Here is a 13,872-nt window from a genome sequence, read left to right on the forward strand (position 1 = left end):
ATTGCTATAATTTGTTATTTAAATAAGAGTGCAAGAGCCTCTGAACAATAATTAAGATAACATTCTAACAACTAAGTTTAGAAATAATATAATTAATAGTTGAATCATTCCACCTCTCTTGCATGTCAATACAAAACACTCATTGCCTTGAATCTCAATGTAACTTATGGAAATCTGTAGAAATTTTCCCACCTGCTACCTCAAGGGACTGTGGCACACCTTGAAATACACTAAGGTGTCCATGAGCAATACAAGAGAAGTTGCTGAGGAAAAATAATTTCTCCAAAACAATCAAATTCTATGTGTCAGTAGCTCTTGTACATGATTTCCATACTGTATAGTATTCAGAAGGATATTTCAACCTCCAAGGATACATTCCAAGACAATAGTTGTTTATGGGAGTGAGAAAGACAGCACGAGAAATTTTTCTTCCATAAGGTTTGTTAAATTTATTACAGGATCCATGACTTTGTCTATAGTCTCCAAAGAAGTTACAAATATAGATCAAGAGAGAAATGACAATACAGTTTTGAGTTTTTCATAAGATTAAACTCTATATTGATTTTTCAATAATGTCTATGTATTAATGCACTGATGCAGGCCAAAGAATGCCTAAGAATGCATCACAGATAATCCTTGAATTATCACTAGTTATTTAACAATGATTTAAACCTAGGACAGCCTCACATGCTTTAGCACTTCTGCATATCGTAAAATGTCATGACAACCCTGCACGTGACATTTCAGGCACTTTGCAACCAGCTCACATTTGTGACCAGTTGCAGCATCCTGCAACTACAAGTTGTGACATTTTTTGCTGATTTCTGGCAAAAAATGCCAATCTGGGAGAGTGAATTCAGACTTACATCCATGTGATTCGCTTAATAACTGCCATAAAAACCAGTAAAAAAATACTGAGCCATGGTGCCTTGACTTAACGATTGCAACAACTTAGTCCTTGTAGTTTTAAGTCAAGGACTATTTGTATAACATAATGACTAATGACAAAGACAATGATATAATGTTAAATTATACTGAAGATGAAAATTAGCCCTCTGAATCAGCAAACCATACACTCTATGCAGGCTGTAATGAGACAAATATGCAGCTGCATATACTTCATGCTCATGAAAGATGCAAATTCTTAATGCCTTCTTAAAATGCTAAAAATCTTGCTCTGACATATAATTTTTTAAAACAAAAAACAAAATTCTGCATTATAGAGCCTTGCATAAGTATTAGATTTTATCAGCAAAATATATGATGTTACTTAGTACCAAGTCTATATTCTAGCTTATTATTTTTGTACAGTATTTGTATATAAGGATAAACAAAACAGGACCGTATTTTTCCTGTCACAAAACTTCACTTCTAAATTGAATTATATATCTAAGCAACAGTGTTCAACTTTTTAAGTAATACAGAAAATGAAGCCACAGATAACTGAATAATTCAAGATCCCAGCGATTAGTTCTTCAAAACAGATATAATATGTTGAAGGCTAAATACAAGTAACAAAAAAAATAGAAACCAAAGTATGTGATAGAATCTGAGGTTTTGCTGAGGGGAAAAGTAAAAAGGCTGAGTTGCTGATGGGAAGGAAGTGGCTGAAAGGAGATCCTCCCTAAAACTTTGCAGTGTATATGTAGTAGTTGCTTTACTGCGGCAAAATTAAGCTGCAAGCAACCAGAAATATTTATTGCTACTCACCTAGAGACAGAAATCTTTTCACTCCTCCCAATAACTAAGCTCAAGATTCTACCACAATCAGTGTAACAGAGGGGGGAAAAATCATCCTAAGAATGTGAAAGTTAGAATTCTATTTTTCATTAAGTTTTAAAACATAAAGAAAACTGAAATTCATCTGAGGAAAATTTAATTCCCTTTCCATAGAAAAATCTCAACGTATTTCATAAATCAATCAGTTTTCCAAACAAGAATCCGTATTTTTATTCTTGTTGAAGACTGCTAGGGATTGTAAAACCAGTTTCATACTCCAAAATCACTACCTGAGGAAGGCAAGGTCTCAACTCTGCCCACTACTGCTTCCCCCACACATAGAAACACTATAGGTAGAGCTCACTTACTTACCAACCACAAATGGGACTGTCAACTGTTGTTAAGCAACATAGCATCAATGATTACGCCAGATTTATCTCAGTTCCTTATAGTCATTAAGCAAATCACCCATAATTGTTAAGTGTGTGACATCACTGGATCACAACTAACAACTTACTGCCAACTTCTCAACTGACTTTGATTGTCAGAATCTAATTGTGAAGCTTGCAAATGGTGATCAAGTGACTGCAGGACACTGTTACAGTCATAAAAGCAAAGCTTTTGGCTGCAAAGCACACAAATGACAATTATGTGACTGCAGGAATGCTGGGACAGTCATAGGTTTGAAGACTATAACAAAGCTACTTTTTCAGCTCCGTTGCAAATTTGAACAGTTGCTAAGCAGAGCCATCATTAATCGAGAACTACCTGTATTAAATGCTTTCAGAAAAATCCCCCAAATATTCAGAAATTTGTCAGGTCCAAGTCCAAAGGTGACACAGTGAAATCTAATCAGGTCCAATCCTTACACCTAATGGACAGAATCTTGCCAAACTAAATCTGCAATTCTCTACCCTAATAAATAGATCCTAAGAAATTTTAGCGTGTGGCTATCCTGAACCTCTTAAACACCACCACCACCCCACGCACACACATCCAGTTCGGAACTGCAGCCTCTTAATTTGTGCTTTTCTTTAGAATATACTGCCTTCTTCCTGGGAAAGCTCTTTGCTGCCAAACTCCCTCTATTGTCTCTCCAGGAGGTGAACATTCCATCACAGAAATAGCTTTTTTAGAGGAGGGAGAGAGAAAGGAAACAGCACTGAACCCACAGGAAAACGCTCTTCTGTTTTATTTTAACTGATTTACCACTATTATTTGGGATCAAGGGAAGATTAGATACTTTGGGTGTACTGAAACAGGTAGATAGTCCTTCACTTTGTAAACTCTATTCCTTAGCAATCCTTAGGGATAACTTAGGGATCGTAAGAACTAAAAGTCTATCAAAGACTATTAAAGTTCCATCTGGGTTACTTACTGGTTTCGGCATTTTCCTTTTCTTCTCTTTTTCTTACTTACTCTTCTCTTTTCTTCTGCTAAGACAAAATAATTACATATAGTTTATATTAATCTATTGTGAAATATTCATACAGTAATTTTCCAAACTACAATAATTTACCTGAGTAAAAGAATATACATGTACAGTATACTATTCTTCATCTAGTTCCTATGTTTTAATGGAAGAATAAACTGTAAAGCAGTATGACAGATCTCAAAATGTAGTACTTTTTGAATTAAAAATCTTAATGATAAAAAGTTGGACCTTACAATTGCATTTTGATCATATATTTTTGCTCCACAGTTAATTGCTAGGGCAAGATTAGTGGAAAAATATTAAGATTCAACTGAATCTGAAGAGGTCCTAACAAATACTAAAAACAGCAGCCATCAAAAAATTCCAAGATATTTTAAACATAAATCAGCTTAGAATTTATTTAGAACACATAGAACTGAAGTAAATCTAAGGCCTGCTACGTTGTACACACTAACTTGTTAAGAACCTATTATAATTTTATCTCTTCATGTATGTTAATTTCTGCTAAGAGTAGCAAGCTTATTATACTGTTATCAATCCTCCAAACCTACTAGTGGTAAGGAAATCGCATAAATTAGAATTAAATAATGAATGAAAAATGAATGAAAGAATATACGATATATCTTTATAATAAAATAATTTAAAAGTTTGCCATAATTTACATGTAAACATAAGATTTGTCATTTGATCAAATTAATTTAAGAATTGAAGTCCACATGGAAAGCACAGCTTTAGAAATAGAAGAATATACTTTTTACTTTTGTGAAAATTATTTTCTATCCCAATTGGTTGAACATTTTTATTTAGTGTATATATTCATTTATAATGTGTCAATTTAAGCATTAGAAAGGTAACTAATAGCTTTTAATTTTTTTACAGTTAGAACTTTATTTAGTATATAGCATATACAGTGATTATATTATAAACATTTTCTCTTTTAAAAAGTTTATCAACACCCCTCTGCGCTCATTTTATTTTTTTTAGTCTTCTTATAATCCTTTTGTTTAAAAAAATGTTTCAAAAAAATAAAATTACTGAAGTTATACAATTATTGCTCAATATGACATTATTAAATAGTAACAAGTAGAGTATATTTTTTTAAAAAATGATTTAAAAAATATAAATTAGTGGACAAAATCTCCCCTATATTGTTTATATTAATAAATGCTTAAAAATATAGGTAAATATTTAATTTCCAACTTTCCCCTTCTTTATACTCCAACCAATTTGCTGTATCTGTTGTCATAAAGCAGCTTTAATAAATTAAGCAACTATAACAAAAATATAATTATACTGTTTGCCATTAAAGTCGTAGTTACTCTGCAAAAATCAATTTCTGTATTATCGAAAGATGCAGAGCTGTGCATGAGACATGCTTTAAACTTGCATTGTATTATAATATTGTATTATTCTCCTAATACAACACAATGCTCCCCGTTTTACAGGGGATTTGTGAATTACAGTATCTCTCCCGACATTACAAGTTAATTTGGCTGCACTGTGGTTTAATTTTATTTATTTAATGCAATTCTTAACCATCTTTCATTTATGCAGTCTCCTCAAGATGGTTCTCCCACCAACTTTGTGTGATGTGGATCTTTCTACAGGTAGTCCTCAACTTACAACAGTTCATTTAATATTGTTCAAAGTTAAAACTGAAAAAGTGACTTGTGACTGACTGTTTTTCACTCTTACAACCATTGCAGCATCTGCATGGCTACATGGTCAAAATTCAGACACTTGGCAACTGATTCATATTTATGACAGTTGCTGGGTCCTGGGGTCATGCGATCCCCTTTTGAAACCTTCCGACAAACAAAGTCAATAGGGAAGCCAGATTCACTTAACAACTGTATTACTAGCTTAACAACTGCAGCGATTCACTTAACAACTGTGGCAAGAAAAGTTTGTAAAATGGGGCAAAACTCACTTAAATATTGTCTCGCTTAGCAACATAAATTTTGGACTCAAATATGGTTGTAAGTCGAGGACTAACTGTATTTTCTTGCAAGTTTTTAGCTGAATTACTGCTTACTGCTCCCCAACCAACCAATTTCTAAAGAGCCATGGGAAGATCCTCTAAAACATTCTTAATCTGTAATCAAAAAAATTATTTGACTGCCACTTTCAAACCTAGTACACTGTAGTGATTTTTTGTCAAAAATACGTTATGCTACTTGTTGATCAGCTATTTCATATACTTAACAACTTGGATGGCATAAACTTCTAGTTGATATTCATTATTCTTAAAAATAATATCTGTAAAGCATTTATATATATGAAAAAGGATAATGTGATCATCTTTGCTTTTATCTTGCACATGAAGTTTACTGAAAACATTAGGATACTTTTAAATATATATTGCCAAACCCCAGATGTGGATCTTCATGTAATCAAATAGCACATTTTCCAGCATGTGTTAATCATTATATTTTATTCCTAAGATCCTACTCTCCTTGAAATTATTATCTTATAAGCCATAATTAGAGAAATGTTCTGGATTCCTAAGTGTCAATTATAAACAAGACTGAGGGTTTCAAATTCCAAAACACCCACACCAATCTTTTAGATGTTAAAATGACACACATTTTCCAACATCATCACAAACCATATAAAACTGAAATTAGTATGTCATTCTCTCAGACACCACAAAATGCTATTAATGTTACATTTACTATCACATTTTTAAAGAAAAAACCTTGTGCAAAATAATCTGTTTCATCCAGTTTTTACAGTACTTTAAAAATGTGAATCAGTAGCTAGGATAATGGTTTTTAAAAAGTAATTCACTGAGATTCTAAACACGCATTCCTAAACGTAGGACAAGAATATAGGCCTTCTTGGGAGACTAAAACTGGTTAAAATTTTGGACCATATCTCTACAATGTGTCTGGAAGAGGGGGAGGGGATTAATTGACAATTTTTTAACAGGTTGAAAATATCATAGATTACCAAAAAGATATATTCAAATTTTGATGAATAATCTATTCAGCATCAAATGTAATCCAATGAAAAATATAAAGTGATCAACTTTAATATAAATCATCTCGAACTTTTAAGTTTGTTCAGAAAGGGCCTGCTCTTTGTGGATAAATCAGTGGGGGGAAAAAATCACAATAAAAAATAAAGATTCTTAATTTCATGCCTTAAAACAAATTGATGACAGCCATATTTGAAAATGTGTAAAAATATTTGCCTTAACACAATACCATTGAGTTTGCCTTAACTTTAATACAGTATTAGAGATTTGTTTTTTATAAAGAAAAACCTGTTATCTACATTATTAGGCTCAAAGGCTTTTTAGTTTGGGGCAGGTATCCACAACCCTTTTTGAGCCAGTAGATCAATTTCTATAGCATATTATATTGATTGCCACAAAAAGCTTGCAATGGTGAATAGTCAGTTATGAAGCATTTATATGAAGTGGTGAGGTTGCCTTCTAGCACTCAGGATATTCCCTATAAATACTAGTTTTCCTTGGATTTTTTTTTCTGGAGGAAGATAGCCTTCCAAAATAAGCAATGGGTTATAGCCATTACTGATGGCTCAGATGCATTGTTAAAAAATGATACAGGAGGCTGATATTTTGCTTTACAACATTGTTCATATATTCATTTTTAAACATTTTAAAAATATATTAGAAAGTTGTTGTTAGCTGTGAAGTCGTGTCCGACCCATCGCGACCCCATGGGCAACGTTCCTCCAGGCCTTCCTGTCCTCTACCATCTTCTGGAGTCCATTTAAGCTCACTCCTACTGCTTCAGTGACTCCATCCAGCCACCTCATTCTCTGTCGTCCCCTTCTTCTCTTGCCCTCAATCTTTCCCAGCATTAGGCTCTTCTCCAGTGAGTCCTTCCTTCTCATTAGGTGGCCAAAGTATTTGAGTTTCAACTTCAGGATCTGGCCTTCTAAAGAGCAGTCAGGGTTGATCTCCTCTAGGACTGACTGGTTTGATCGCCTTGCAGTCCAAGGGACTCGCAGGAGTCTTCTCCAGCACCATAATTCAAAGGCTTCAATTCTTTGGCACTCAGCCTTTTTTATGGTCCAACTTTCACTGCCATACATTGCAACTGGGAAGACCATAGCCTTGACTATACGCACTTTTGTTGACAGGGTGATATCTCTGCTTTTTATTGTGCTGTCTAGATTTGCCATGGCTTTCCTCCCAAGGAGGAAGCGTCTTTTAATTTCTTGGCTACAGTCCTTATTAGAAAGTAAGGAGAGACAAAGATGCTGGCAGGTATAGTATCTGCAGAGATACTGTTGTTTATGGTCAACATAGTAGAAATCTGGGTTCAGAGATGGAGAAAGTAACCTGTGCACATCAAGATTTATCAATATGATAAAAAGGATCAACAGAGCCTTTGTTCATATTAATATTAAAATACAAAGCCATGTCCCCCCCCAAAGGAAATAGGATGTTCAGAATATTTGTAAAAGAATCACTTCTTCACAGACTGTATAATTAACTTTTTTAGATTTTTTTTTAAAAAAATCTGCCCTTTTTTATGAATAACTCAAGATGGCAAACATACCTAATATTCCTTCCTCCTATTTTCTCTGTAACAACAACCCCACAAAGTGAGTTGGGCTTAGATCTTAAAACTGATTATCATAAGATAGCTTTAAAAATGGTCTAGAAAAACATTTTATCAGCATATTTAGGAAGACTATGCGTTGAATATCAGCTGCCAAAAGCAAATGTAAAGAGTATTGTTTTTATTCTCTCCTTGTGATTTTCCTAAAGTAGGCACTTGATTGAAATCAATTGACTCTTGGACTAAAGTAGAAGGTATATTGAACGAATTAGTGAATTCAACATCTAAATGTTACATTTAGTAATAGCCATGGGAAAATAATTCCTCCTGTGATAAAATTCACCCCCCCCCAAAATAATCTCTCTTGAAGCTCTCTGCACTCCTGCCTACTTTCCCTCAAAGAAATGAAATACATGGGAAGTAATATATTTTTATGAGAACACAAAAGAAAGTTTAAACCCAGTCTTCATACCTCAAAGCCCCCCTTCTGCTATTTTACAAAACAAAAAGCAAGAGAGATATTTTTAAAAATGCATTTCACATGTCATTTAATTCAGACTATATTGTCATCTATTGCAGCTGCTGTTCTGTTCTTAAAGCACAAAAGAATTATGGATTCAAAATACTACAATTATATATGAAAGTTGCCTATATTACACTTAGGTCAATGGGACTTGAACAAGTGGTATTACAACCAATTTTTTCAAGCAGTCTATACTCATTATGTAATTGAATATATTAAAACCAGGCATTAATAAAATGTTTTTAACATCAGCCATCACTTTGGAACAGTTTCATACAAGGTCACTTTTATTAAACTATTTTTTTCTGGTTTTATCATGAACCTGTAAGTGGATGCTCATTGCCAAACTAAATGAACCATTAACATTTTGTAAATGTAGGATTTTGCAAAACTATGGAAGTTTTCACATCTGTGTCTATCTGTACTCCTGATATTTTGTTGTGGAGTAAAATTTGTGTGTGGAGTAAAAATTAGGGGCCTGCTGGCCTCACGGTTAAGATGCTGGGCTTGTCAACCAGAAGGTTGGCATTTGAGACCATGTGATAGGGGAGCTCCCATTCTTGCTCCAGCTCCTGCCAACCTAGCAGCTTGAAAGCATGCAAATGCAAGTAGATAAATAGATACCCCTTCAGTGGGAAGGTAACATTATTCTGTGTGCTGGCCACATGAAGCGTCTTCTGACAATGCTGGCTTCCTCAGCTAGGAAACGGAGATAAGCCCTGTCCCCTAGAGCTGGACATGGCTGGTCAGTGGAAACCTATACTTTTACTTTTAAAATTCAGAATTCTTTACCTTTTTAATGCTGGATTGAAATAATGGAATCCAACAAAACCAAGTAAGGCAAAGGAAGTCAATTAGATGCTGGAGAAACATTTCTCTCTTCAATATCCTTGTTTCTCTGTTGTTAGCAAATACTCTAGACTTCTCCCTGCCTCCTAATAAAGTGAATGACAGGAAACTGAGTAGAGCTTTTGCAGAGTTGACCACATGGACGCGTTTAACTGAAACATTTCAAACTCAAAGATTTATAAGTGTTTCAAGTTCAAAATGGGCTGCCCCAACTACACTTTCTCACCATTCCACAAACATTCTAAGTTCAAATGTCCTTTTCTGAATGCAAAACATGGCTCTTTCAGGTAAGAAACACTTTCAGAATGTTTTAAAAAATGTCAGAATACTTTTTAGTAAGAAGGAAAGAGTTATCTCAGACTTAAAAATTACTTTCTTCAAGTTTGAAATGAGAACTCTGTAAACTCAGAACGTTTGAACTTTGAAACTTTTGTGTAGCGTTAACAAATATATTAATGTATTATGTCCCCATTTACAAATAGTCAAGATACCTGACAGAAATATTTTAGCTCCCTTTTTTTTTCATTAACCCCTTACGATTTTACCAGCAGCATGAAAAGAGAATCTAAACAATATCTAGCTCTTCCTTGGAAACACAGATAAAATTGCTTGATATAGGTACGATAGATAGATAGATAGATAGATAGATAGATAGATAGATAGATAGATAGGTAGGTAGGTAGGTAGGTAGGTAGGTTAGGTAGGTAGATATATCTATATCTCCCAACATCTTTCTTGTATAGAAACTTTCTCAGTTAGAAATCATGCACTTTAATGCAGTCTGCTTCCTTATAGTTACCTAGAATTGCTGTCTTTACTAGAGGTAGTAGTGAATACATACTTGCAAGCGAGCACATACATATACGCTAAGAATCAGAAGCTCTTCTTTAGCAGCTGTCTCAGGGAACTTACTTTACCTAACCCCGACTTAGGAGGATTCATGTTTTAGCCCACTTCTTATAACTTCAGGTGTTTTCTCCCCCTCCCCTTCAATCTATCCGCAATAAATTTGCGGGCACCTCCGGCGAAGGGAAATCTACGATTTAAATATCTGTACCTTGTTAAGTTAACTTAACGGATAAGCGATGCAAAACCCGTCAGCGAACTGATTTAACCACACACCCTTTTTTTTCTACCTGGAGGGGCTGAAAGGAAAATGCGGGGAAAGGGGAAATCCGGCGGAAGGAAGGAAGCGCTGGAATACGCTTATAGCTGTCAGGAAAAAAAAAAAAGAGGAAGAGAAACCGCAGCGGGCAAAGGAAAGCAACGTTCTCCGTCCGTCCTTAAATCATCGGAGGCAGCGAGCAGTGCTTTTTACAACATCCCGCCGCAGCCTGCGTGGCGGGAAGCGGCGCCACTTCTTCAACGCCTGCCCCAGAGCAGACGGTGGACCTCACAGTTCCCTCAAGCAAGCTGGCGTGAGGACAGCCCTAAGTCCGCCACTTCGGGAGAGCGCCGGGTTATATAGGAAGCTGTCTCGGGGGGCGAGGCTTTAGGGCAGGGGTCTTCAAACTTGGCCCTTTTATGACTTGTGGACTTCAACTCCCAGAATTCCTCAGCCAGCTTTGCTGGCTGAGGAATTCTGGGAGTTGAAGTCCACAAGTCATAAAAGGGCCAAGTTTGAAGACCCCTGCTTTAGGGAGACCGGCGGGAGAGAACGTAGGACAAGGCGAAGAGCGGCCTAGTGGTCGCCCCAATAAACACAAGCACGCAACTTCTCTTCCCTGCCGAACTCGCCTCCTCACCTGCCGAACTAAGGCGCCGGGGGCGGCCAGCTCTCGTCGGATGGACGCTCGCTCTCGAAGGTCTCGACAACTGATTTTGATCGGAGAGGGAGGGGGGAAATAACAACCGGACGGGAGACGGCGATTGCACAGCTTGCCCCTCTAGCGCTCCGGAGACGCTCTGAGGGCCGCGGCGGCGAGCTCTTTTCCCCTCAGGGGCTCGCTGGATTTGCGGCGGCGGCGCCGCGTCCGCTGACAGATCCGCAATATGGCGGCACCCTTTGAGATTTTTCTCCCCTATCACAGCGGTTGGCGCCTCCGTCTCGCTACGGAGCATGCGCGGAGAGAGACGGAAGCATGCGTGCGGCGGGGCGGGGCGGGGGGGGATGAAGCTGCGTCTCCGAAGTATCTCTTTTTGAGCGGCGCGCTCAAAGTCTCCGCTCCCTTTGGAAGACTTTATTTTGGGCTCGCCAGCATAAGGCGTCGGTCCCGTTCATTGTCCGTCTACGCCAGGGGTCTTCAAACTTGGCCCTTTTATGACTTGTGGACTTCAACTCCCAGAATTCCTCAGCCAGCTTTGCTGGCTGAGGAATTCTGGGAGTTGAAGTCCACAAGTCATAAAAGGGCCAAGTTTGAAGACCCCTGGTCTACGCTTTTTTGCACGGTCTATATTCCGAGTCATGAAGTCTTCTACTGAGTTCTAGGCAGCCATCGTCTGGTGGAGTTTCTAATTAAATAAATAAACCTTTATTGTCAAAGTACAACATTTATTTTTTATTTATTAATTTAATTTATATACCGCCCTTCTCCCAGGGGACTCAGGGCGGTGAACAGGGCAATACATAAAAACTAGATACAAAAATTAAAATTATTAAAACATGATTAAACAATGCCCATAAAATTAATACAAATTTAAAATTAAAGTCGTTTATAAAAATCCCACCCCGTCCCATCAGGCCAGGCCAGCTTGTTTAAAGAGATGGGTTTCTCATGTGTACATTGAGATTAGCTGAGCCTCCCCCTGTGCTCTCTCCCCCCCAACACACAGTGACAACAAACCCTCCATCCCACCACACTATGTGAACCAACTACACCACACACCGGCCTCCCAAGTCAATTCTGCATAAGATTATGTCCCATTCAAAAGCCTAACAGCCCACGGATAAAAGCTATTTTTCAGCCTGTTGGTACGGCTGGCTATTAATGAGGTTAAAGGAAAATGAAATGCAGAAAGGGCTGGCAGTGAAAAGTCCTGCGTCCGGTTAACGGCCGTTCACAAAACAAATCGCTGCAGCAGGAACGAGTACCTGCATTGGTACGAAAATCAACATGGAGCAGTAATTATGGGACAAGATGAGAGACCAGTTTCTCACTCATGGAAGCTTAGTGGATGACTTTGGACCAGTCTTGTTCTCAACCCCGACCATCCTCAGAGGATGTGTGGAAAAACAGGAATGGAGATTCTCAGTCACCCAGGTCATGGTTGTAATAATAATAATAATAATAATAATAATAATAATAATAATAATAATAATAATAATAATAATAATAATAATAATAATAATAATAATAATAATAATAATAATAAAGTTGGAAGGGACCTTGGAGGTCATCTAGTCCAACCCCCTGCTCAGGCAGGAAACCTTATACCATTTCAGGCAAATGGCTGTCCAGTCTCTTCTTAAAAACCTCCAGTGTTGGAGCATTCACCACCTCTGGAGGCAGGTTGTTCCACTGGTTAATTGTTCTAACTGTCAGGAAGTTTCTCCTTAGTTCTAGGTTGCTTCTCTCCTTGACTAGTTTCCATCCGTTGCTTCTTGTCCTGCTTTCAGGTGCTTTGGAGAATAGCTTGACTCCCTCTTCTTTGTGGCGGCCCCTGAGATATTGGAACACTGCTATCATGTCACCCCTCGCCCTTCTCTTCATTAAACTACACATACCCAATTCCAGCAACCGTTCCCTATATGTTTTAGCCTCCAGCCCCCTAATCATCTTTGTTGCTCTTCTCTGTACCCTTTCTAGAGTCTCGACATCTTTTTTACATCGTGGTGACCAAAACTGGATGCAGTATTCCAGGTGTGGCCTTACCAAAGCATTGTAAAGTGGTATTAGTACTTCACTTGATCTTGATTCTATCCCTCTGTTAATGCAGCCTAGCACTGTGTTGGCTTTTTTGGCAGCTGCAGCACACTGCTGGCTCATATTGAAGTGATTGTCTACTAAGACTCTGAGATCCCTCTCACAGTTACTACTATTGAGCAAGGTACCACCTATACTATACCTATGCATTTGATTTTTCCTGCCTAAATGTAGAACCTTACTTTTTTCACCATTGAATTTCATTTTGTTAGATAGTGCCCAGTGTTCGAGTCTGTCCCAAAGATGCTTTTTTTTTAAAGAGCAACTGAACTTTCTTTTTCCTTGAAGAGGTTTCACTTCTCATCCAAGAAACTTCTTCAGTTTAGTACTGCTTTGGGCTTCTGTTAGTAAAAAGTGAGTTGTAAAAGTAATAAGTCCATCATAGTCCATAATGTGCTGTGTTCGCTTTTAGTTCAGCATTGTGTGAATTAGGATATTATGGCTGTGCTCACAAACATGTTTGTTTAACTTGTGTTTTAGAACCCATAAAGAACTGGGCTCAAGAATAAATTAACCAAATAGTGGCTTACTCAACGAACAAGGTATGAATCCAGTTTATGACTTGTTCACATTTTAATATGTATAAACTCAGCTAGCCAGTATGATAAACAATGCATTTCTTGTGCTGGAAAAAAAATGACAGGGATGTCTTGAACGGCAGCTTAACTTCAATTCCACTAATTTTAACTTAGTCTTAAGTCTTCTTGCACAAATTATCTGCATTTTAATTCCAGAAAAGTAGAATAGGATCCAACCTAACGTTAATTCCACCCGTAAATAAAATTAGGAATGCAATAGAATAGTTCCCTTTTTCTTAATTAATGCATGTCTGTGTGAGATGTGAAAACAATAAATCTTCCTCCCTTATTAGCTCTACAATTTGGAAAAAAAATTATCTAGATTATTAAATAACTATTATCTAATGTTGCTGTCTCAAACTTTAGG

General features: G+C 37.1%; 1 protein-coding gene across 4 annotated transcripts in view; it reads right to left on the minus strand.

The window, feature by feature from the left end:
- The window catches only part of RDX (radixin), a 43,982-nt gene extending 32,890 nt beyond the window's left edge, over nt 1-11,092 (minus strand). For 3 of the 4 annotated variants that reach the window (XM_083362257.1, XM_083362255.1, XM_083362258.1), the window contains exons 1-2: nt 10,810-11,092; nt 3,098-3,155 (exon numbers count right to left, since the gene is read on the minus strand). In XM_083362257.1, coding sequence (XP_083218383.1) covers nt 3,098-3,109 — 12 coding nt within the window. In that variant the 5' untranslated portion in view covers nt 3,110-3,155; nt 10,810-11,092. The remainder of the gene's footprint in view (nt 1-3,097; nt 3,156-10,809) is intronic. The other variant, XM_083362256.1, reaches the window with a different exon arrangement.
- Between the last annotated feature and the right edge of the window lie 2,780 nt (nt 11,093-13,872).

The sequence above is a fragment of the Vipera ursinii genome, assembly GCF_947247035.1.
Source record: "Vipera ursinii genome assembly, chromosome: 4".
Taxonomy (NCBI): Eukaryota; Metazoa; Chordata; class Lepidosauria; order Squamata; family Viperidae; genus Vipera; species Vipera ursinii.